This window comes from Oncorhynchus masou, chromosome 25 (assembly GCF_036934945.1).
Source record: "Oncorhynchus masou masou isolate Uvic2021 chromosome 25, UVic_Omas_1.1, whole genome shotgun sequence".
Classification (NCBI taxonomy): domain Eukaryota; kingdom Metazoa; phylum Chordata; class Actinopteri; order Salmoniformes; family Salmonidae; genus Oncorhynchus; species Oncorhynchus masou.
In genome coordinates, this window is record NC_088236.1 from 11,065,224 (window position 1) to 11,091,716 (window position 26,493).

General features: G+C 43.2%; 1 protein-coding gene across 1 annotated transcript in view; it reads left to right on the plus strand.

The window, feature by feature from the left end:
* The window catches only part of ckap2l (cytoskeleton associated protein 2-like), a 37,627-nt gene extending 26,636 nt beyond the window's left edge, over positions 1-10,991 (plus strand). The window contains exon 9 of the mRNA XM_064936689.1: positions 7,582-10,991. Within this exon, the coding sequence (XP_064792761.1) occupies positions 7,582-7,912 (331 nt within the window). The 3' untranslated portion in view covers positions 7,913-10,991. The remainder of the gene's footprint in view (positions 1-7,581) is intronic.
* The last annotated feature ends 15,502 nt before the right edge of the window (positions 10,992-26,493 follow it).

The window sequence follows — 26,493 nt, forward strand, 5'->3', positions numbered from 1 at the left end:
GCGACGTGATACTGAAATTGTGTTTGGTTGTTAAAATAATGGTGCAACACTCAAATCTAATATTATTTTTTAATCTACTTTCTCCCACTTTGTAATGGTCACTGTCCACGGTTCAGAAACATAATATTCAGTGTGCCGTTACTATGTGCATAATAGTAGAATTAACCAGCATGTTGGGATTGAGAACATTGTGGCGGAGGAAACTGCCTTAGCTTTTAAATACCTATTCGGACTGGATTAGTTTTTTCTGGGGGTGGTCTGGGGATTTTAATTATGTGCACAAACTCCACATCTGTCATTTTAGTCCCGTCCGAATCTGCCATGTCAGTAATTTGTACAGGGCAGGAGAGTAACAATTCCAGCCAAAATAACCTGCATTTTTTTGGTGAACTCTAAAGGTTCTCTCGACATCCTTGTGTTTTGAGAGAAATGTCTGAGTTTGACAGGTGTTGCTCACGGTTTGAGCAAGAAAACTATAACTGATTTGATAAATTGAACGAACTGTTACCCATAGCCTATTCTGTAACCCTTGCTGTTAATAGATTGCGAAGCAGCATACAACTGACCTAAATGTTTGGAAATGATGTATTCACTTTCTCATCCATAGCCTTAAAACGCATCTCAAGTGTACGTTTAGCTCACATCTGAAGGCTATGGGACAACTTTTTACTGCAGAGCGCAAAAATATCCTAATGATTATGATCACACTTCCACAATTGAAATATAATGGTGACACTACAACAAAGCTAATTTTGGTATGGTTTAGAAACTTGGGAACTCGAGGTATCAGTGTAGCCCTGTTATTGTCTGGACTTGTTGAAATTTCTTTATGCCTAGAAGGATAAAAATCCAGGCTTCTGTCATAACTGTCAATTGTCTTGGAGAAAATAATTCTAAATACAGGGTGCAGTTTGGGGAAAAAGAATCCTGTCCGTGTTGTCCTCTGGAATAACAGACATTCCGGAGTAATAATCACATGACCAACGTTCTCCAGTAATACTAGTCCTGTGTGCATAAGGCCTAGCCTTAATGTCTAAGAACATTGTGGAGTGGGCAAACCCCTTCTTAATTCAGTCTATAATAAATAACCTGACTGTTAAATGTGCCTGGCTTTTCACAAATAACCCATATACAATACCAGTCAAAAGTTAGGACACCTCTACTCATTACAGGAGTTTTCTTAATTTTTTACATTGTAGAATAATAAGACATCAAAACCATGAAATAACACGTGGAATCATGTAGTAACCAAAAAAGTTTTAAACAAATCAAAATTTGAGATTCTTCAAAGTAGCCACACTTTGCCTTTGACAGCTTTGCACATGAACAGGTGTGCCTTGTTAATTTGTGGAATTTCTTTCCTTAATGCGTTCAAGCCAATCAGTTGTGTTGTGACAGGGTAGGGGTGGTATACAGAAGATAGCCCTATTTGGTAAAAGACCAAGTCCAAATTATAGCAAGAACAGCTCAAATAGGCAGAGAAACAACAGTCAATACTTTGACTGACCTCCATGTCTTAATCTGGAAAATTTCAAAAACGTTTAAAATTTCAAGTGCTGTTGCAAAAACCATCAAGCGCTATGATGAAACTGGTTCTCATGAGGACCGCCACAGGAAAGGAAGACCCAGAATTACCTCTGCTGCAGAGGATAAGTTAGAGTTAACAGCCTGAAGAAATTGCAGCCCAAGTAAATGCTTCAGAGTTCAAGTAAAAGACACATCTCAACATCAACTGTTCAGAGGAGAATGTGTGAACCAGGTCTTCGTGGTCAAATTGCTGCAAAGGGAAACCACTACTAAAGCACAGCAATAAGAAAAGATTTGCATGGGCCAAGAAACACGAGCAATGGACATTTGACCGGTGGAAATCTGTCCTTTTGGTCTGATGAGTGCAAATTTGAGATTTTTGGTTCCAACTGCCATGTCTTTGTGAGACGCAGAGTCGGTGAACAGATGATCTCTCCTCATGTGTGTTCCCACCGTTAAGCATGAAGGAGGTGGTGTGGGGTGCTTTGCTGGTGACACTGCCAGGGATTTATTTAAAATTCAAGGCACACTTAACCAGCATGGCTACCACCACATTTCTGCAGCGATACGCCATCCCATCTGGTTTGCGATTAGTGGGACGATCATTTGTTTTTCAGCAGGACAATGACCCAAAACACACCTCCAGGCTGTGTAAGGGCTATTTGACCAATAATGATGGAGTTCTGCATCAGATGACCTGGCCCCACAATCACCCAACATCAACCCAATTGAGATGATTTGGGATGAGTTGGACCACAGAGGGAAGGAAAAGCAGCAAACAAATGTTCAGCATATGTGGGAACTCCTTCAAGACTGTTGGAAAAGCATTCCAGGTGACGCTGGTTGAAGGAATGCCAAGAGTATGCAAACCTGTCATGGCAAAGGGTGGCTACTTTGAAGAATCTCAAATATATAATATATTTCGATTTGTGTCTTTGGTTATTACATGATTCCCATATGTGTTATTTCATAGTTTGGATGTCATCACTATTATTCTTGAATGAGTAAGATTGTGTCCCAACTTTCGATTGGTACTGTATATCTACAAAAATAAGACAATCTTGCTTCTGTTGCCTGTTTGAGTGTTTTGCAACGGCAAAATGTCGGATAAAGATATTTTCACAGATTTGGCTGTTTTTTAATCATGGTTGAGCTTAACCATTTTTTTCCCCCCACTAAAACAGCCTGGTATTTGTTATAATTTGAGTGTTTACACTGTTCCAAACAGGCAGAAAAATACGATTGTAATCCAACTGCACCGGTTTGTCACACATGTACACAGCTCTAGCTCCTATACCCTCCCTCTTCTTATTCTCTCTCATTACTTATTAATAATCATAATGATAATAATATCGTTATCATTAGTAGGCTTTGTATAGCAGCCTTGTATAACCACCCCTTTGGGCTGTAGGCCTAAGAACGCGTCCTGTTAAGTCTTCAAACAGTAACTTACTTAGGCCCATTTCTATATAAACTCAGCAAAAGAAGAAACATCCTCTCACTGTCAACTGCTTTTATTTTCAGGAAACTTGACATGTGTAAATATTTGTATGAACATAACAAGATTCAACATCTGAGACATAAACTGAACAAGTTCCACAGACATGTGACAAACAAAAATAGAACTATGTGTCCCTGAACAAAATCAGAAGTAACAGTCAGTATCTGGTGTGGCCACCAGCTGCATTAATTACTGCAGTGCATCTCCTCCTCATGGACTGCACCAGATTTGCCAGTTCTTGCTGTGAGATGTTAACCCACTCTTCCACCAAGGCACCTGCAAGTTTCTGGACATTTCTGGGGGGAATGGCCCTAGCCCTCACCCTCCTATCCAACAGGTCCCAGAGGTCTTTGCTGGATATGGCAGAACACTGACATTCCTGTCTTGCAGGAAATCACAGAACGAAATCACAGAACGAGCAGTATGGCTGGTGGCATTGTCATGCTGGAGGGTCATGTCAGGATGAGCCTGCAGGAAGGGTACCACATGAGGGAGGAGGATGTCTTCCCTGTAATGCACAGCGTTGAGATTGCCTACAATGACAACAAGCTCAGTCCGATGACACCGCCCCAGACCACGACAGACCCTCCACCTCCAAATCGATCCCACTCCAGAGTACAGGCCTCGGTGTAATGCTCATTCCTGGTTAGACAATACCGCGACTCGTCAGTGAAGAGCACTTTTTGCCAGTCCTGTCTGGTACAGCGACGGTGGGTTTGTGCCCATAGGCGACTTTGTTGCCGGTGATGTCTGAGGACCTGCCTTTACAACAGGCCTACAAGCCCTCAGTCCAGCCTCTCAGCCTATTGCAGACAGTCTGAGCACTGATGGAGGGATTGTGTGTTCCTGGTGTAACTCAGGCAGTTGTTGGTGCCATCCTGTACCTGCCCCGCGGGTGTGATGTTCGGATGTATCAATCCTGTGCAGGTGTTACGTGCTCTGCCACTGTGAGGACATTACAATTTATTACCCTGTTAACATGTGCATTCCTCTCAGCATGCCTAAGGCACGTTCACACAAATGAGCAGGGACACTGGGAATCGTTATTTTGGTGTTTTTCAGAGTCACTAGAATGGCCTCTTTACTGTCCTACGTTTTCATAACTGAACTTAATTGCCTACCGTCTGTAAGCTGTTAGTGTCTTAACGACCATTCCACAGGTGCATGTTCATTAATCGTTTGTTTCATTGAACAAGCATGAGAAACCGTGTTTAAACCCTTTACCATGACGATCTGTGAAGCTATTTGGAGGTTTATAATTATCTTTGAAAGACAGTCCTGAAAAAGTGTGTGTGTGTGTGTGTGTGTGTGTGTGTGTGTGTGTACAGTTAGTCGAAAGTTTGCATACACCTTAGCCAAATGCATTAATTCAGTTTCACGATTCCTGACATTTAATCCTAGTTAAAATGCCCCGTGTTAGGTCAGTTAGGATCTCCACTTTATTTTCAGAATAGTTAGTAGTGAAGGAAAACTATTTATTTCAGATTTTTTCTTTCATCACATTCCCAGTGGGTCAGAAATTTACATTCACTCAATTAGTATTTGGTGGCGTTGCTTAACTTGGGTCAAACGTTTCAGGTTGCCTTCCACAAGCTTCCCACAATAAGTTGGGTGAATTTTGTCACATGCCTCCGTACTGTGCTTTTGTAACCGAGTCAGGTTTGTAGGCCTCCTTGCTCGCACACGCTTTTTCAGTTCTGCCCACACATTTTCTATGGGATTGAGATCAGGGCTTTGTGATGGACACTCCAATACCTTGACTTTGTTGTCCTTAAGCCATTTTGCCACAACTTTGGAAGTATGCTTGCGGTCATTGTCCATTTGGAAGACCCATTTGCAACCAAGGTTTAACTTCCTGACTGATGTTTTGAGTTGTTGCTTCAATATATCCACATAATTTTCTCTCCTCGTGATGCCATCTATTTTGTGAAGTGCACCAGTCCCTCCTGCAGCAAAGCACCCCCACAACATGATGCTGCCACCCCCGTGCTTCACGGTTGGGATGGAGTTCGAGCTTTGTCCCCATGTGCAGTTGCAAACCATAATCTGGCTTTTTTTTTTATGGCGGTTCTGGAGCAGTGGCTTTTTCATTGCTGAGTGGCCTTTCAGGTTATGTCAATATAGGACTTGTTTTGCTGTGGATATAGATACTTTTGTACCGGTTTCCTCCAGCGACTTGACAAGATCCTTTGCTGCTGTTCTGGGATTGAAAGTACGTTTCCAAAGTGCGTCTCCTTCCTGAGCGGTATGACGGCTGCGTGGTCCCATGGTGTTTGTACAGATGAGCGTGGTACCTTCAGGCGTTTGGAAATTTCTCCCAAGAATGAATCAGACTTTTTTTTTTTCTGAGGTCTTGGCTGATTTATTTTAATGTTCCCATGATGTCAAGCAAAAGGGCACTGAGTTTGAAGGTTGGCCTTGAAAGCCATGATGTCATTTTCTGGAATTTTCCAAGCTGTTTAAAGGCACATTCAACTTAGTGTATGTAAACTTCTGATCCAGTGAAATAATCTGTCTGTAAACAATTGTTGGAAAAATTACTTGTGTCATGCACAAAGTAGATGTCCTAACCGACTTGCAAAAACTACAGTTTGTTAACAAGAAATGTGTGCAGTGGTTCAAAAAAGTAGTTTTAATGACTCCAACCTAAGTGTATGTAAACTTCTGACTTCAATTCAGAACTGCTGTTAATCAAAACCAATACTGCGCTGTGGTGATGTATATGTTACTGTGCTCAATTGAAGTGCTTATCAGTGTCCAAATGTTTCAACTCTTATATGGATCCAAGTGTAAAGGGCTACCACACTGAATAGGGCTTCATTTTACCACATCCTTGTACCCAGACACTAACACTGCCATTGGCAACAGGTTGTCCGGTTCGGGCATGTCCCGTATTCCCATACATTTTTATTGAACCTTTATTGAATTAGGCAAGTCAGTTAAGAACAAATTCTTATTTACAATGACAGCCTAGGAACAGTGGGTTGACTGCCTTGTTTAGGGGCAGAATTACAGCTTTTTACCTCGGCTCAGGGATTTGATCTAGCAACCTTTCGGATACTGGCCCAACGCCTAACCACTAGGCTGCCTGCCGCCCCGCTAAGCTTCCTGTCGCCCCAATCACCTTGTCTATGTTCCGATTGGCACCCTATTCCCTATATTAGGGCTGTCCCCGACTAGCAAACATCTTGGTTGGCCGAAAGTAGTCTTATGTGTTTTAATAGTCAAAGAAAAATTAAAACGTAACCCGACAACTATTCTCCCCCTGCTGGCTTTCTTGGGTCTGTCCTGAAGCTTGGCTCGTGAACATGCAACGTTGCATAACATTCTGGACCCTCAGTTTCTTGTACCAGTGAGCTCGGTACAGACACAGCTGTTGGCTATATGTGCTCGTGTAAGGGGTCCTATATGTAGCTGGTGTTAGAGTCCGGTGCAGGACCACAGACATGAGTAATCAAAGTATTTTACTCATAAAATATAAATATACAAGGCAAACATGAAAGGGCATTCATACTCGCTGAGCAGTACAAAGCTGTCGTCAAGGAAGTGAGTTTTCTACAGGATGTACCGCCCCCACCTACCGTCAACCAATCATGTCAATTACGGAGATATACAGAGCCCTCTGCATTGTCCCACCCTCCCATATGGAGCCTCCGACCACATTTTAGTCTAGGCCTCCACAATGGATTAGTTCACTGAGATGGGTGCAAATGTATGGATGGATTAGTTCACTGAGATGGGTGCAAAAAAAACAACATCTTGGTCGACCAACAGCGTTACAACCAAACAATTGACCTGTCGACTAATTGGGGGCAGTCCTACCCTGTATAGTGCACAACTATTGACAAGAGCTGCCATTTCAGTCCCATCACCTCGTGTACTGTTATTTAACGCGTGTTCTGGGATTCAACCCATCACCATGTGTACTGTTATTTAACGCGTGTTCTGGGATTCAAACCCATCACCATGTGTACTGTTATTTAACACGTGTTCTGGGATTCAAACCCATCACCACGTGTACTGTTATTTAACACGTGTTCTGGGATTCAAACCCATCACCATGTGTACTGTTATTTAATGCGTGTTCTGGGATTCAAACCCATCACCGCGTGTACTGTTATTTAACACGTATTCAAACCCATCACCGCGTGTATTTAAACCGTGTTCTGGGATTCAAACCCATCACCGCGTGTCTGGGGGATTCAAACCCATCACCGCGTGTACTGTTATTTAACCCGTGTTCTGGGATTCAAACCCATCACCGCGTGTACTGTTATTTAACACGTGTTCTGGGATTCAAACCCATCACCATGTGTACTGTTATTTAATGCGTGTTCTGGGATTCAAACCCATCACCGCGTGTACTGTTATTTAACCCGTGTTCTGGGATTCAAACCCATCACTGTGTGTACTGTTATTAAACTTGTGCTCTGGGATTCAAACCCATCACTGTGTGTGTACTGTATTTAATGTGTGCTCTGGGCTTGTAACCCATCGCCATGTGTATGTACTGTTCATACTGTAACCTGTTCTCTAATCTCTCCCACCCACAGTGGTTTCAGGAGCCAGAAGAGGGAGTCGGCGGTGGCCCGCATGTTGGACGGACAGGAGCTGAGATTCTTCACGCCCGTCAGGCGCTCAGTGAGGATCGAGAGGTCCGCGCTCTTCTACCCCGCCTCCCTGCAGGAGCACGACCTATGTGTTGCCTCCTTCAATGACCTGATGGCCCAGCAGGATGAGAGAGAAGAGGAAGGGGAGGGAGACAAAGAGGGGGGAGGCAGCGCTGGGCCCGTCCCAAACGGTCATCTGTACGTGTACAGAGAGAACGGTGCGCTGAGAGACAAGGTCAACATCCAGCTGGTCTACGCTGAGGAAGAAGACTAACGGGCTGTGTCCAAGTAGTGTAAAGTGGCTTCCTCTCCTGCTTTAGCCTGATCTACCAGTACAGGAATAGGGAGGTGCTGGATATGATGCCCACTCACCATCTGGGAATGTAGCTTACACCTGTCCAGTTGTATGTCCTTCAGTGCATGGTCACATTCCTTAGTGGCGAGCTGTAGTAAAACAAACAATTCTGAAAGACACCTGGGGGGTGAGTTTGTCTGTGCAGGAAGAGCCTGTTGATCCATCTGTCTGGGGGTCATGCATAGATGGGTTACTCATTTGTATGTCAAACCAAAAGCATCCATTGACTTTTTAGATGGACTTTTGTTTTTTAATGCAAACTGTGGTAAGGTTTTTTTTTAAAGATTGTACATACAGTTGAAGTGGGAAGTTTACTTAAGTGTAAGTTGGAGTCAATAGAACTCGTTTTTCAACCACTCCACATTTCTTGTTAACAAACTATAGTTTTGGCAAGTAGGTTAGGACATCTACTTTGTACATGACACAAGTAATTTTTCCAACAATTGTTTACAGACATTATTTCACTTATATTTCACTGTGTCAGAAGTACACTAAGTTAACTGTGCCTTTAAAAAGCTTGGAAAATTCCAGAAAATGACGATGGCATTAGGAGCTTCGATAGGCTAATTGACATTGTTTGAGTCAATTGGAGGTGCACCTGTGGATGTATTTCAAGGCCTACCTTCAAACTCCGCCTCTGCTTGACATCATGGGAAAATTGTAAAAATAAAATATAAATTGTAGAACTCCACAATTCATCCTTGGGAGCAATTTCCAAACGCCTGAAGGTACCACGTTCATATGTACAAACAATAGTATGCAAGTATAAACACCATGGGACCACGCAGCCGTCATACCACTCAGGAAGGAGACGCATTCTGTCTCCTAGAGATGAACGTACTTTGGTGCGAAAAGTGTAATCAATCCCAGAACAACAGCAAAGGACCTTGTGAAGATGCTGGAGGAAACAGGTTCAAAATATCTATATCCACAGTAAAACGTGTACAATATAACCTGAAAGGCCACTCAGCAAGGAAGAAGCCACTGCTCCAAAACCACCACAAAAAAAGCCAGACTACGGTTTGCAACAAAAGCTCAGGACAACTGAGCTTTGGAGGAATATGCAGATTTAAAGAAGTGTCTAATTTGCTTTCTAATGATAATGTTCTTTTCCTCAAGGAAGTTCTTGAATTTATTACTGCTTAAGTAAAAGCCATCCTCTCTTGGGGAATGCTGCTTTTTAGTTAGCTTTGCGACAGTATCAAAAAGACATTTCGGATTGTTCTTATTTTCCTCAATTAAGTTGGAAAAATAAGATGATCGAGCAGCAGTGAGGGCTCTTCGATACTGCACGGTACTGTCTTTCCAAGCTAGTCGGACGACTTCCAGTTTGGTGTGGCGCAATTTCCGTTACAATTTTCTGGAAGCTTGCTTCAGAGCTCGGGTATTTTCTGTGTACCAGGGAGCTAGTTTCTTATGACAAATGTTTTTAGGGGTGCAACTGCCTCTAGGGTATTGTGCAAGGTTAAATTGAGTTCCTCAGCTAGGTGGTTAACTGATTTTTGTCCTCTGACGTCCTTGGGTAGGCAGAGGGAGTCTGGAAGGGCATCAAGGAATCTTTGGGTTATCTGCAAATTTATAGCACAACTTTTGATGCTCCTAGGTTGGCGTTCTGAGCAGCCTTTTTGTTGCGATTGCAAAAGTAATAAAATGGTGGTCTGATAGCTATTCCTCATAATCCTGGTCTAAGGGGATAGCTGAGCTGACTACACTGACTGTGCTAGTGGCAGACTCCAGTAAACTGACAGGTTGGCTAACAGCCTGCTGCCTGGCCTGCATCCTATTTCATTGTGGAGATAGGAGTTAGAGCCCTGTCTATGTTGGTAGATAAGATGAGAGCACCCCTCCAGCTAGGATGGAGTCTGTCTGTCACTCCTCAACAGGCCAGGCTTGGTCCTGTTTGTGGGTGAGTCCCAGAAAGGGGGACAATTATCTACAATTGTTATCTTTTGGGAGGGGCAGAAAACAGTTTTCAACCAGCAATTGATTTGTGAGACTGCTGTAGAGCTCATCACTCCCCCTAACTGGGATGGGGCCAGAGACAATTACTCGATGCCGACACATCTTTCTAGCTAATTTACATGCTGAAACTATGTTGCACTTGGTGACCTCTGACTGTTTCGTCCTAACCACAATATCTCTATACTCTCTACACTCGCCAGTTTTAGCTTTAGCCAGCACCATCTTCAGATTAGCCTTAACGTCAGTAGCCCTGCCCCCTGGTAAACAATGTACTGTATGATCGCTGTAGGATTCGTTTTAAGTCTAATACTGCGGGTAATGGAGTCGCCAATGACTAGAGTTTTCAATTTGTCAGAGCTAATGGTGGGAGGCTTCGGCATCTCAGACCCCGTAACGGAAGGAGGAGAGACCTGAGAAGGCTCGGCTTCTGACTCGCTGCTTAATGGCGAGAACCGGTTGAAAGTTTGTCTGCTGCATTCCTACAGCATTTCCCTCCTGAAGCGATGAGAAAGTTGTCTGGCTGCGGGGACCGTGCGAGGGGATATATATCACTATGTGTACTTACTTGTGGCAGTAACGCTGTTTCATCATTTCCTACACTGAAATTACCCTTGCCTAACGAATGGGACAAAATTCACCCAACTGATTGTGGGAAGCTTGTGGAAGGCTACCAGAAACGTTTAACAATTTAAAGGCAATGCTACCAAATGCTAATTGGGTGAATGTAAACTTCTGACCCAGTTGGAATGTGATGAAAGAAATAAAAGCTGAAATACATAATTCCCTCTACTATTAATCTGACGTTTCACATTCTTAAAATAAAGTGGTGATCCTAAACTGACCTAAAATGTTGTTTTTTTTTACTGGATTAAATGTTAGTAATTGTGAAAAACTGAGTTTAAATGTATTTGGGTGAGGTGTATGTAAACTTCTGACTTCAACTGTACCTGCTTTTTATTTTTTAATGTCGTTTTTTGTAATTTAGAGGCATGAATGATGTCTGTATTTATGTATAATAAATAATTAAATTTGGTAATTTCAGTGTCAGTCAATTTTATAAGTGAAAGCATTTCGTTAGTCCTAACGAGACTTGTGTTTTCACCTCACCATGAACGAAGCCTGGGAAGGAGGCTTGTCCTAACCAGACTGCTGGTCAAAATATTGAAATCAATTCATTCGATGTGCTGATGAAAACAGAATGAATGATGGGGAATTAGTGAGTTCTCACAAACTAACATACACATTTTACATTCCAAAGTTAATTACAGAGCTGATACATTTAGGACACACTAAATACATCATATTCCAGATTCTGTTTTACCCGTGAATGTCATTCTAGAAGACAATCATATATGTGTGTGTTGCAACTGTTTGACTCTAACCCAAGACTGGCAAAACAAGACATCTCTACATACTGTCATTTACATGCCAAACTGCCGTCCCACCCTTCCATAGAAAATGTACTTGGAATGCTCAATATAGTTTCAATAAATTATGTTTCTGGTTTAACTTGTCGATTTAACCGTCGATAATCTGGGTGCCATTTGCTTGTTACCGTCGATACTCACCAATCTGGGTGCCATTTGTTTGTTACGGTCGAAACTCACCAATCTGGGTGCCATTTGCGTGCGAATGCTTATTCCGGTGTGCGCTCTATAAAATTGTTGGGGGGCGCGGTGAGCGTGCAGACATTGCAGATCCTACAACCAAGAAAGCACAACAGCACCAAACTTTTACAACTCAGCATCCACAAGACGAGGCAACGGAGAAAGTATGTCAATTCCTCTTTCTCTAACTTATTTTTTAACAAGTGTATTTTATTAGTTTATAATTATTTGGTTTTATTCTACAGAATGTGATATTTGCAGCATAGCATTGTCCTGTTTTGGACCCCAGGAATCCCAAAGAAATACTAACTTATTTTCTTTATCAATTATTTTATTTAATGGATTGGATTCATTGCCATTTGTGTAAATGAAGAAACGTGTTATTTAATCATATACGTTTATAAAGGTTATAAAATGTAAAGGTGCAAGCTGCAATATTTCCTGCTGTTCAGAGTTATTTTTATTAATGATATAGTTTACACATTGATTGCTGGAGAATACAACTTGCTTGTGTTGTTCCACCTCTGCCGTTTGAGAAGTATAACATTCTGTCATAAAGAGCTCATGTTGAACTTAATAAAAAACACGTTCTCATTTCAAGAGGTTAAATAAATAAATACAAATACTGCAGTAAATGCCTATTAAGTGCCAAATAAAGTATCAGGGTTGTTGATTTCATCTTAAATCAGGCATAAATCCCCTTGGGACAGGAGGGAATGGAAGGTTCATGTGTGCAACAGGGAGGGGCCATTGAATGCAAGCTTCACGAAAATCTAGAATGCTGTGAGTACATTATTTGCTCAAGGTGTTTAAAATGCTGAAACCAAAGAGAGGAAATTATTGTTTAAAAGACAAACAAACAATAGACCATAGAGTGATAGAGAGCTATAGTGGCCAAAATGACTCATTTGCATGGGCAGTGCCTTTAAGGGTGTCCATCATTCTTTTTATTTCATTTTGGCAACTGGTTGGGACTTCCAACTTCATAATGTTTTTAAGCTGGGCAGAAGCGTGTTTGCATATACTTTTTTCCCAGATAAAGAGTATTTATGCCTGCCTGCCTTTAAGGAGGTTGGCAGATTGCTACACTAGGCTTAACCTTTCAGCATGAATGACCAAATCACATTTTATTTGTCAAATGCGCGGAATACAAAGGCTGTAGACCTTACAGTGAAATGCTTACTTACAAGCCCTTAACCAACAATGCAGTTGTAAGAAAAAATATGTGTTAAGACTAAAATAGACAAGTACATTTAAAAAAAAAAAAAAATGAAAGTAACAAATAATACAAGAGCAGCAGTAAAATAATAATAGAGAGGCTATATACAAGGGGTAACGGTATAGAGTCAATGTGCGGGGGCACCGGTTAGTCAAGGTAATTGAGGTAATATGTACATGCAGGTAGAGAGGGGGGGCAATGCAAATAGTGGGTAGCCATTTGATTAGCTGATCAGTAGTCTCATGGCTTGGGGGTAGACGCTGCAGTACCGCTTGCTGTGTGGTAGCACAGAGAACAGTCTATGACTGGGGTGACTGGAGTCTGACAATTTTTAGGGCCTTCATCTGACACCACCTGGTGTAGAGGTCCTGGATCACAGGAAGCTTGGCACCAGTGATGTACTGGGCCGTATGCACTACCCTCTAGTGCCTTGCGGTTGGAGGCCATACCAGGCAGTGATGCAACCAGTCAGGATGCTCTCAATGGTGCAGCTGTAGAACTTGAGGATCTGAGGACCCATGCCAAATCTTTTCAGATTCCTGAGGGGGAATAGGCTTTGTCGTGCCCTCTTCACGACTGTCTTGGTGTGTTTGGACCATGATAGTTAGATGGTGATGTGGACGCCAAGGAACTTGAAGCTCTCAACCTGATCCGCTACAGCCCCATTGACGAGAATGGGGGCGTGCTCGGTCCTCCTTTTCCTGTAGTCCACAATCCTCTCCTTTGTCTTGATCACATTGAGGGAGAGGTTGTTGTCCAGGCACCACACAGCCAGGTGTGACCTCATCCCTATAGGCTGTCTCATCGTGGTTGGTGATCAGGTTGCCTGTAATCCGGATGTTGCCTGTAATCCATGGCTTCTGTTTGGGGTATGTACGAAAAGTCCCTAAGGGGACAACGTCATCAATGCACTTATTGATGAAGCCAGTGACTGATGTGGTGTACTCGTCAATGCCATTGGAAGAATACTGGAACATATTCTAGTCTGTGATAGCAAACCAGTCATGTTGCTTAGCATCTGCTTCATCTGACCACTTTTTTTATTGACCGAGTCAGTGGTGTTTCCTGCTTTAGTTTTTGCTTGTTAGCAGGAATCAGGAGGATATAATTATGTTCAGATTTGCAAAATGGAGGGTGAGGGAGAGCTTTGTACATCTGTGTTTGGAGTAAATGTGGTCTAGAGTTTTTTTTTCCTCCCTCTGGTTGCACATTTTAACATGCTGGTAGAAATTAGGTTGAACGGATGCAAGTTTCCCTGCATTAAAGTCCCTGGCCACTAAGAGTGCCTCTTCTGGATGATAGGGGGATACCTCGCTAGTTGTACAACTGAATGCCTTCAACTGAAATGTGTCTTCCGCATTTAACCCAACCCCTTTGAATCAGAGGGGTGCGGGGGGTTGTCGTAATCGACATCCACAGTGGGTTAACTGCCTTGCCCAGGGGCAGAACAACAGATTTTTAAATTATCAGCTCGGGGATTCGATCCAGCAACCTTTTGGTTACTGGCCCAACGCTCTAACCACTAGTCTACCTGCCGCCCAAGTGTCTTCATGTTTGCTTTTTGAGTGCGGTCTTAGTGCCACCATCGGTTTCTAGTGGTAAATGGACAGCTACAAAGAATATTGAAAACTCTCTTGGCAAATAGTGTGGTCTACAGGTTATGAGATACTACCTCAGGCGAGCAAAACTCTGAGACTCCCTCAGATTTTGTGCACCAGCTGTTGTTTACAAAATGTACATAGACCACCCCTTGTCTTACAGGTGGCTGTTCTATCAGGTCAAAAAAGTGTAAAACCCACCTGCTGTGTGTTATTCATGTTGTCATTCAGCCACGACTAGGTGAAACATAAGATATTACAGTTTTTAATGTCCCGTTGGTAGGATATATACGTGCTCGTAGTTCGTCTATTTTATTATCCAATGAGTGTACGTTGGCTAATAGGACCGATGGTAAAGGCAGATTACTCACTCGCTGTCGGATCCTTACAAGTCACCCAGACCGAGGTCCTAGATATCTCCGTCTCTTTCTCCTGCGAATGACGGGGATGAGGGCCTTGTCGGGTGTCTGGAGGAAATATTTTGCGTCCGACTCGTTGATGTAATAATCTTCTTCCACTACGGGTAATCGCTGTCCTGATATCGAAACTCAGCAAAAAAAAGAAACGTCATTCACTGTCAACTGCTTTTATTTTCAGGAAACTTGACGTGTGTAAATATTTGTATGAACATAACAAGATTCAACAACTGAGACATAAACTGAACAAGTTCCACAGACATGTGACTAACAGAAATGGAATAATGTGTCCCTGAACAAAGGAGGGGGTCAAAATCAAAAGTAACAGTCAGTATCTGGTGTGGTCACCAGCTGCATTAAGTACTGCACTGCATCTCCTCCTCACGGACTGCACCAGATTTGCCAGTTGTTGCTGTGAGATGATGTTACACCACTCTTCCACCAAGGCACCTGCAGGTCCCCGGAAATTTCTGGGGGGAATGTCCCTAGCTCTCACCCTCCGAGCCAACAGATCCCAGACGTGCTCAATGGGATTGAGATCCTGGCTCTTTGCTGGACATGGCAGAACACTGACATGCCTGTCTTGCAGGAAATCACTCACAGAACGAGCAGTATGGCTGGTGGCATTTAGATGCACTATTGTAAAGTGGCTGTTCCACTGGATGTCAGAAGGTGAATTCACCAATTTGTAAGTCGCTCTGGATAAGAGCGTCTGCTAAATGACTTAAATGTAAATGTAAATGATGCTGTGACACACCGCCCCAGACCATGATGGACCTTCCACCTCCAAATCGATCCCGCTCCTGTGTACAGGCCTCAGTGTAACGCTCATTCCTTCGACGATAAACATGAATCCAGACAATGACAGACAGTGACAGACAGTATCAGACAGTAGACAGGAACAGACAGTAACAGACAGTGATAGACAGTAGATAGTGACAGACAGTAACAGACAGACAGGGACAGACAGTAGACAGGGACAGACTGTAGACAGTAACAGACAGTAGACAGTAACAGACAATAGACAGACAGGGACAGACAGTAGACGGTAACAGACAGTAACAGACAATAGACAGACAGGGACAGACAGTAGACAGTAACAGACAGGGACAGACAGTAGTCAGGGACAGACAGTAGACAGGGACAGACAGTAGACAGGGACAGACAGTAGACAGGGACAGACAGTAGACAGGGACAGACAGTAGACAGGGACAGACAATAGACAGACAGGAACAGACAATAGACAGACAGGGACAGACAGTGTCATGGAGGATCGTTTCAAAATATAACACTTACAATAACTTGTGAATTCAATATAGGCTTTTAATACAAACATTTCAGAAGCCTAGATGGTCCGCGGAACACACACTTTCCCAGAGCACTGGCTCTGTCTTTATACACACACAGTATATGAGTCCATTCCATATTTTATTGGAGTTACTTCCCTCAAGTCATCCGTCACCATGATCTTTCAGTCCAGGCTTCCTCCATGTTCATGCCTAATAACGCCTGTATCCGCTCTTGATTAGATTACAATGGTGGCAGGACCCTCGTGTCCTAAAATTAATATAGGTCTATTTACCCTAAGCACTTATGTCCTTTACCTTAAGCACTTGTGTCCTTTACCTTAAGCACTTGTGTCCTTTACCCTAAGCACTTGTGTCCTTTACCCTAAGCACTTGTGTCCTTTACCCTAAGCACTTATGTTTGTTCCTCTCTATCTAATCTTTATAATGGTGTCCTGCTCTTTCCATAATAGATCATGTATTTAAGTGTCACCTCCTCCTCTTTGCCCTAAGCCCTTATGCACAGTAAAGCACTTATGTCTGTTTAATCTTTGGTTTCCTGTCCGCTTTCTGTTTGTGGTCTAATGTATACCTATCTTTACTCAATCCTGTCATCTGTCTCTATATGTAACAATAACTACAACAACAGTGACAGACAGGTACAGACAGTGACAGACAGTAGACAGCGACAGACAGTAGACAGTAACAGACAGCAACAGACAGTAGACAGCAACAGACAGTAACAGACAGTAACAGACAGTAACAGACAGTAGACAGTAGACAGTAACAGACAGTAACAGACAGCAACAGACAGTAGACAGTAACAGACAGTAACAGACAGTAACAGACAGTAGACAGTAACAGACAGTAACAGACAGTAGACAGTAACAGACAGTAGACAGTGACAGACACAGACAGTAGACAGTGACAGACAGTGACAGACAGTAGACAGTCACAGACAGTAGACAGTGACAGACACAGACAGTAGACAGTGACAGACAGTGACAGACAGTGACAGACAGTAGACAGTAACAGACAGTAGACAGTAACAGACAGTAACAGACAGTAGACAGTAACAGACAGTAGACAGTGACAGACAGTAGACAGTACAGACAGTGACAGACAGTGACAGACAGTGACAGACAGTAGACAGTAGTAGACAGTAACAGACAGCAACAGACAGTAGACAGCAACAGACAGTAGACAGTAACAGACAGTAACAGACAGTAGACAGTAACAGACAGTAGACAGTCACAGACAGTAGACAGTGACAGACACAGACAGTAGACAGTGACAGACAGTAACAGACCGTAACAGACAGTAGACAGTAACAGACAGTAGACAGCAACAGACAGTAGACAGTAACAGACAGCAACAGACCGTAACAGACAGTAGACAGTAACAGACAGCAACAGACCGTAACAGACAGTAGACAGTAACAGACAGCAACAGACCGTAACAGACAGTAGACAGTAACAGACAGTAACAGACAGTAGACAGCAACAGACAGTAGACAGTAACAGACAGTAACAGACAGTGACAGACAGTAGACAGTGACAGACAGTAGACAGTAACAGACAGCAACAGACAGTAACAGACAGTAACAGACAGTAGACAGTAGACAGACACAGACAGTAGACAGTGACAGACTGTAACAGTGACAGTAGACAGTAACAGACAGTAACAGACAGTAGACAGTGACAGACAGTAGACAGTAACAGACAGTAACAGACAGTAACAGACAGTGACAGACACAGACAGTAGACAGTAACAGACAGTAACAGACAGTAGACAGCAACAGACAGTAGACAGTAACAGACAGCAACAGACAGTAGACAGTAACAGACAGTAGACAGTAACAGACAGTAACAGACAGTAACAGACAGTAGACAGTGACAGACAGTAGACAGTGACAGTCACAGACAGTAGACAGCGACAGACCGTAACAGACAGCGACAGACAGTAGACAGCAACAGACAGTAGACAGCAACAGACAGTAGACAGTAACAGACAGTAGACAGTAACAGACAGCAACAGACAGTAGACAGTAACAGACAGTAACAGACAGTTAAACAGTGACAGACAGTAACCGACAGTAGACAGTAACAGACAACAGACAGTAACCGACAGTAGACAGTAACAGACAGTAACAGACAGTAACAGACAGTATCAGACAGTAGACAGTAACAGACAGTAGACAGTAGACAGTAACAGACAGTAACAGACAGTAGACAGTAACAGACAGTAGACAGTAACAGACAGTAGACAGTAACAGACAGTAGACAGTAGACAGTAACAGACAGTAGACAGTAACAGACAGTAGACAGTAGACAGTAACAGACAGTAACAGACAGTAGACAGTAACAGACAGACAGTATCAGACAGTAGACAGTATCAGACAGTAGACAGTATCAGACAGTAGACAGTAACAGACAGTGACAGACAGTGACAGACTGTAGACAGTAACAGACAGTAGACAGTAACAGACAGGAACAGACAGTAGACAGGAACAAACAGACAGTGACAGACAGTAACAGACAGTAGACAGTAACAGACAGTGACAGACAGTGACAGACAGTAACAGACAGTAGACAGTAACAGACAGGAACAGACAGTAGACAGCAACAGACAGTAACAGACAGTAGACAGTAACAGACAGTAGACAGTAACAGACAGGAACAGACTGTAGACAGCAACAGACAGTAACAGACAGTAGACAGTAACAGATAGTAGACAGTAACAGACAGGAACAGACTGTAGACAGTAACAGACTGTAGACAGTGACAGACAGTAACAGACAGTAGACAGTAGACAGTGACAGACAGTAACAGACAGTAGACAGTAGACAGTAGACAGTAACAGACAGTAGACAGTAACAGACAGTAGACAGTATCAGACAGTAGACAGTAACAGACAGTAGACAGTAGACAGTGACAGACAGTAACAGACAGTAGACAGTAGACAGTAACAGACAGTAGACAGTAGACAGTGACAGACAGTAACAGACAGTAACAGACAGTAGACAGTAGACAGTGACAGACTGTAGACAGTAACAGACAGTAGACAGTAGACAGTAACAGACAGTAGACAGTGACAGACAGTAACAGACAGTGACAGACAGTAACAGACAGTAGACAGTAACAGACAGTAGACAGTAGACAGTAACAGACAGTAGACAGTAGACAGTGACAGACAGTAACAGACAGTGACAGACAGTAACAGACAGTAGACAGTAACAGACAGTAGACAGTAGACAGTGACAGACAGTAACAGACAGTAGACAGTAGACAGTAACAGACAGTAGACAGTAGACAGTGACAGACAGTAACAGACAGTAACAGACAGTAGACAGTAGACAGTGACAGACTGTAGACAGTAACAGACAGTAGACAGTAGACAGTAGACAGTAACAGACAGTAGACAGTAGACAGTGACAGACAGTAACAGACAGTAACAGACAGTAGACAGTAGACAGTGACAGACAGTAGACAGTGACAGACAGTAGACAGTGACAGACAGTAGACAGTGACAGACAGTAACAGACAGTAGACAGTAACAGACAGTAGACAGTGACAGACTGTCGACAGTAACAGACAGTAACAGACAGTAGACAGTAGACAGTGACAGACAGTAGACAGTAACAGACAGTAACAGACAGTAGACAGTGACAGACAGTAGACAGTAACAGACAGTAACAGACAGTAGACAGTAACAGACAGTAGACAGTAGACAGTGACAGACAGTAGACAGTAACAGACAGTAACAGACAGTAGACAGTGACAGACAGTAGACAGTAACAGACAGCAACAGACAGTAGACAGTAACAGACAGCAACAGACCGTAACAGACAGTAGACAGTAACAGACAGCAACAGACCGTAACAGACAGTAGACAGTAACAGACAGCAACAGACCGTAACAGACAGTAGACAGTAACAGACAGTAACAGACAGTAGACAGCAACAGACAGTAGACAGTAACAGACAGTGACAGACAGTGACAGACAGTAGACAGTAACAGACAGTAGACAGTAACAGACAGCAACAGACAGTAACAGACAGTCACAGACAGTAGACAGTGACAGACACAGACAGTAGACAGTGACAGACCGTAACAGACAGTAGACAGTAACAGACAGTAACCGACAGTAGACAGCAACAGACAGTAGACAGTAACAGACAGTAACAGACAGTAACAGACAGTGACAGACACAGACAGTAGACAGTAACAGACAGTAGACAGCAACAGACAGTAGACAGTAACAGACAGCAACAGACAGTAGACAGTAACAGACAGTAGACAGTAACAGACAGTAACAGACAGTAACAGACAGTAGACAGTGACAGACAGTAGACAGTGACAGTCACAGACAGTAGACAGCGACAGACCGTAACAGACAGCGACAGACAGTAGACAGCAACAGACAGTAGACAGCAACAGACAGTAGACAGTAACAGACAGTAGACAGTAACAGACAGCAACAGACAGTAGACAGTAACAGACAGTAGACAGTAACAGACAGTAACAGACAGTAGACAGTAACAGACAGTAGACAGTAGACAGTAACAGACAGTAACAGACAGACAGTATCAGACAGTAGACAGTATCAGACAGTAGACAGTATCAGACAGTAGACAGTATCAGACAGTAGACAGTAACAGACAGTGACAGACAGTGACAGACTGTAGACAGTAACAGACAGTAGACAGTAACAGACAGGAACAGACAGTAGACAGGAACAAACAGACAGTGACAGACAGTAACCGACAGTAGACAGTAACAGACAGTAACAGACAGTAACAGACAGTATCAGACAGTAGACAGTAACAGACAGTAGACAGTAGACAGTAGACAGTAACAGACAGTAGACAGTAACAGACAGTAACAGACAGTAGACAGTATCAGACAGTAGACAGTATCAGACAGTAGACAGTATCAGACAGTAGACAGTAACAGACAGTGACAGACAGTAACAGACAGTAGACAGTGACAGACTGTAGACAGTAACAGACAGTAGACAGTAACAGACAGGAACAGACAGTAGACAGGAACAAACAGACAGTGACAGACAGTAACAGACAGTAGACAGTAACAGACAGTAACAGACAGTAGACAGTGACAGACAGTAACAGACAGTAGACAGTAACAGACAGGAACAGACAGTAGACAGCAACAGACAGTAACAGACAGTAGACAGTAACAGACAGTAGACAGTAACAGACAGTAGACAGTAACAGACAGTAGACAGTAACAGACAGTAGACAGTAACAGACAGGAACAGACTGTAGACAGTAGACAGTAACAGACAGGAACAGACTGTCGACAGTAACAGACAGTAACAGACAGTAGACAGTAGACAGTGACAGACAGTAGACAGTGACAGACAGTAGACAGTGACAGACAGTAGACAGTAACAGACAGTGACAGACAGTAGACAGTAGACAGTGACAGACAGTAGACAGTAACAGACAGTAGACAGTAGACAGTAACAGACAGTAGACAGTAGACAGTGACAGACGGTAACAGACAGTAACAGACAGTAGACAGTAGACAGTGACAGACTGTAGACCGTGACAGACAGTAGACAGTGACAGACTGTCGACAGTAACAGACAGTAGACAGTAGACAGTGACAGACAGTAGACAGTGACAGACAGTAGACAGTGACAGACTGTCGACAGTAACAGACAGTAACAGACAGTAGACAGTAGACAGTGACAGACAGTAACAGACAGTAGACAGTAGACAGTGACAGACAGTAGACAGTGACAGACAGTAGACAGTGACAGACTGTCGACAGTGACAGACTGTCGACAGTAACAGACAGTAACAGACAGTAGTAGACAGTAGACAGTGACAGACAGTAGACAGTGACAGACAGTAACAGACAGTAGACAGTAGACAGTGACAGACAGTAGACAGTGACAGACTGTCGACAGTAACAGACAGTAACAGACAGTAGACAGTAGACAGTGACAGACAGTAACAGACAGTAGACAGTGACAGACAGTAGACAGTGACAGACAGTAGACAGTGACAGACAGTAGACAGTAACAGACAGTAGACAGTAACAGACAGTAACAGACAGTAGACAGTAACAGACAGTAGACAGTAACAGACAGTTAAACAGTGACAGACAGTAGACAGTAGACAGTAGACAGTAACAGACAGTAGACAGTAGACAGTAGACAGTAACAGACAGTAGAGACAGTAGACAGTAACAGACAGTAGACAGTAACAGACAGTATCAGACAGTAGACAGTGACAGACAGTAGACAGTAACAGACAGTTAAACAGTGACAGACAGTAGACAGTAGACAGTAACAGACAGTAGACAGTAGACAGTAGACAGTAACAGACAGTAGAGACAGTAGACAGTGACAGACAGTAGACAGTGACAGACAGTATCAGACAGTAGACAGTAACAGACAGTAACAGACAGTATCAGACAGTAGACAGTGACAGACAGTAGACAGTAACAGACAGTAGACAGTGACAGACAGTAGACAGTGACAGACAGTAGACAGTGACAGACAGTAGACAGTAACAGACAGTAGACAGTAACAGACAGTAACAGACAGTAGACAGTAACAGACAGTAGACAGTAACAGACAGTTAAACAGTGACAGACAGTAGACAGTAGACAGTAGACAGTAACAGACAGTAGACAGTAGACAGTAGACAGTAACAGACAGTAGAGACAGTAGACAGTGACAGACTGTAGACAGTAACAGACAGTAGACAGTAGACAGTAGACAGTAACAGACAGTAGACAGTAGACAGTGACAGACAGTAACAGACAGTAACAGACAGTAGACAGTAGACAGTGACAGACAGTAGACAGTGACAGACAGTAGACAGTGACAGACAGTAGACAGTGACAGACAGTAACAGACAGTAGACAGTAACAGACAGTAGACAGTGACAGACTGTCGACAGTAACAGACAGTAACAGACAGTAGACAGTAGACAGTGACAGACAGTAGACAGTAACAGACAGTAACAGACAGTAGACAGTGACAGACAGTAGACAGTAACAGACAGTAACAGACAGTAGACAGTAACAGACAGTAGACAGTAGACAGTGACAGACAGTAGACAGTAACAGACAGTAACAGACAGTAGACAGTGACAGACAGTAGACAGTAACAGACAGCAACAGACAGTAGACAGTAACAGACAGCAACAGACCGTAACAGACAGTAGACAGTAACAGACAGCAACAGACCGTAACAGACAGTAGACAGTAACAGACAGCAACAGACCGTAACAGACAGTAGACAGTAACAGACAGTAACAGACAGTAGACAGCAACAGACAGTAGACAGTAACAGACAGTGACAGACAGTGACAGACAGTAGACAGTAACAGACAGTAGACAGTAACAGACAGCAACAGACAGTAACAGACAGTCACAGACAGTAGACAGTGACAGACACAGACAGTAGACAGTGACAGACCGTAACAGACAGTAGACAGTAACAGACAGTAACCGACAGTAGACAGCAACAGACAGTAGACAGTAACAGACAGTAACAGACAGTAACAGACAGTGACAGACACAGACAGTAGACAGTAACAGACAGTAGACAGCAACAGACAGTAGACAGTAACAGACAGCAACAGACAGTAGACAGTAACAGACAGTAGACAGTAACAGACAGTAACAGACAGTAACAGACAGTAGACAGTGACAGACAGTAGACAGTGACAGTCACAGACAGTAGACAGCGACAGACCGTAACAGACAGCGACAGACAGTAGACAGCAACAGACAGTAGACAGCAACAGACAGTAGACAGTAACAGACAGTAGACAGTAACAGACAGCAACAGACAGTAGACAGTAACAGACAGTAGACAGTAACAGACAGTAACAGACAGTAGACAGTAACAGACAGTAGACAGTAGACAGTAACAGACAGTAACAGACAGACAGTATCAGACAGTAGACAGTATCAGACAGTAGACAGTATCAGACAGTAGACAGTATCAGACAGTAGACAGTAACAGACAGTGACAGACAGTGACAGACTGTAGACAGTAACAGACAGTAGACAGTAACAGACAGGAACAGACAGTAGACAGGAACAAACAGACAGTGACAGACAGTAACCGACAGTAGACAGTAACAGACAGTAACAGACAGTAACAGACAGTATCAGACAGTAGACAGTAACAGACAGTAGACAGTAGACAGTAGACAGTAACAGACAGTAGACAGTAACAGACAGTAACAGACAGTAGACAGTATCAGACAGTAGACAGTATCAGACAGTAGACAGTATCAGACAGTAGACAGTAACAGACAGTGACAGACAGTAACAGACAGTAGACAGTGACAGACTGTAGACAGTAACAGACAGTAGACAGTAACAGACAGGAACAGACAGTAGACAGGAACAAACAGACAGTGACAGACAGTAACAGACAGTAGACAGTAACAGACAGTAACAGACAGTAGACAGTGACAGACAGTAACAGACAGTAGACAGTAACAGACAGGAACAGACAGTAGACAGCAACAGACAGTAACAGACAGTAGACAGTAACAGACAGTAGACAGTAACAGACAGTAGACAGTAACAGACAGTAGACAGTAACAGACAGTAGACAGTAACAGACAGGAACAGACTGTAGACAGTAGACAGTAACAGACAGGAACAGACTGTCGACAGTAACAGACAGTAACAGACAGTAGACAGTAGACAGTGACAGACAGTAGACAGTGACAGACAGTAGACAGTGACAGACAGTAGACAGTAACAGACAGTGACAGACAGTAGACAGTAGACAGTGACAGACAGTAGACAGTAACAGACAGTAGACAGTAGACAGTAACAGACAGTAGACAGTAGACAGTGACAGACGGTAACAGACAGTAACAGACAGTAGACAGTAGACAGTGACAGACTGTAGACCGTGACAGACAGTAGACAGTGACAGACTGTCGACAGTAACAGACAGTAGACAGTAGACAGTGACAGACAGTAGACAGTGACAGACAGTAGACAGTGACAGACTGTCGACAGTAACAGACAGTAACAGACAGTAGACAGTAGACAGTGACAGACAGTAACAGACAGTAGACAGTAGACAGTGACAGACAGTAGACAGTGACAGACAGTAGACAGTGACAGACTGTCGACAGTGACAGACTGTCGACAGTAACAGACAGTAACAGACAGTAGTAGACAGTAGACAGTGACAGACAGTAGACAGTGACAGACAGTAACAGACAGTAGACAGTAGACAGTGACAGACAGTAGACAGTGACAGACTGTCGACAGTAACAGACAGTAACAGACAGTAGACAGTAGACAGTGACAGACAGTAACAGACAGTAGACAGTGACAGACAGTAGACAGTGACAGACAGTAGACAGTGACAGACAGTAGACAGTAACAGACAGTAGACAGTAACAGACAGTAACAGACAGTAGACAGTAACAGACAGTAGACAGTAACAGACAGTTAAACAGTGACAGACAGTAGACAGTAGACAGTAGACAGTAACAGACAGTAGACAGTAGACAGTAGACAGTAACAGACAGTAGAGACAGTAGACAGTAACAGACAGTAGACAGTAACAGACAGTATCAGACAGTAGACAGTGACAGACAGTAGACAGTAACAGACAGTTAAACAGTGACAGACAGTAGACAGTAGACAGTAACAGACAGTAGACAGTAGACAGTAGACAGTAACAGACAGTAGAGACAGTAGACAGTGACAGACAGTAGACAGTGACAGACAGTATCAGACAGTAGACAGTAACAGACAGTAACAGACAGTATCAGACAGTAGACAGTGACAGACAGTAGACAGTAACAGACAGTAGACAGTGACAGACAGTAGACAGTGACAGACAGTAGACAGTGACAGACAGTAGACAGTAACAGACAGTAGACAGTAACAGACAGTAACAGACAGTAGACAGTGACAGACAGTAGACAGTAACAGACAGTTAAACAGTGACAGACAGTAGACAGTAGACAGTAGACAGTAACAGACAGTAGACAGTAACAGACAGTATCAGACAGTAGACAGTAACAGACAGTATCAGACAGTAGACAGTAACAGACAGTAGACAGTAACAGACAGTTAAACAGTAGACAGTAGACAGTAGACAGTAACAGACAGTAGACAGTGACAGTAGACAGTAACAGACAGTAGACAGTAGACAGTGACAGACAGTAGACAGTGACAGACAGTATCAGACAGTAGACAGTAACAGACAGTAACAGACAGTATCAGACAGTAGACAGTGACAGACAGTAGACAGTGACAGACAGTAGACAGTAACAGACAGTTAAACAGTGACAGACAGTAGACAGTAACAGACAGTAGACAGTAACAGACAGTATCAGACAGTAGACAGTAACAGACAGTATCAGACAGTAGACAGTAACAGAC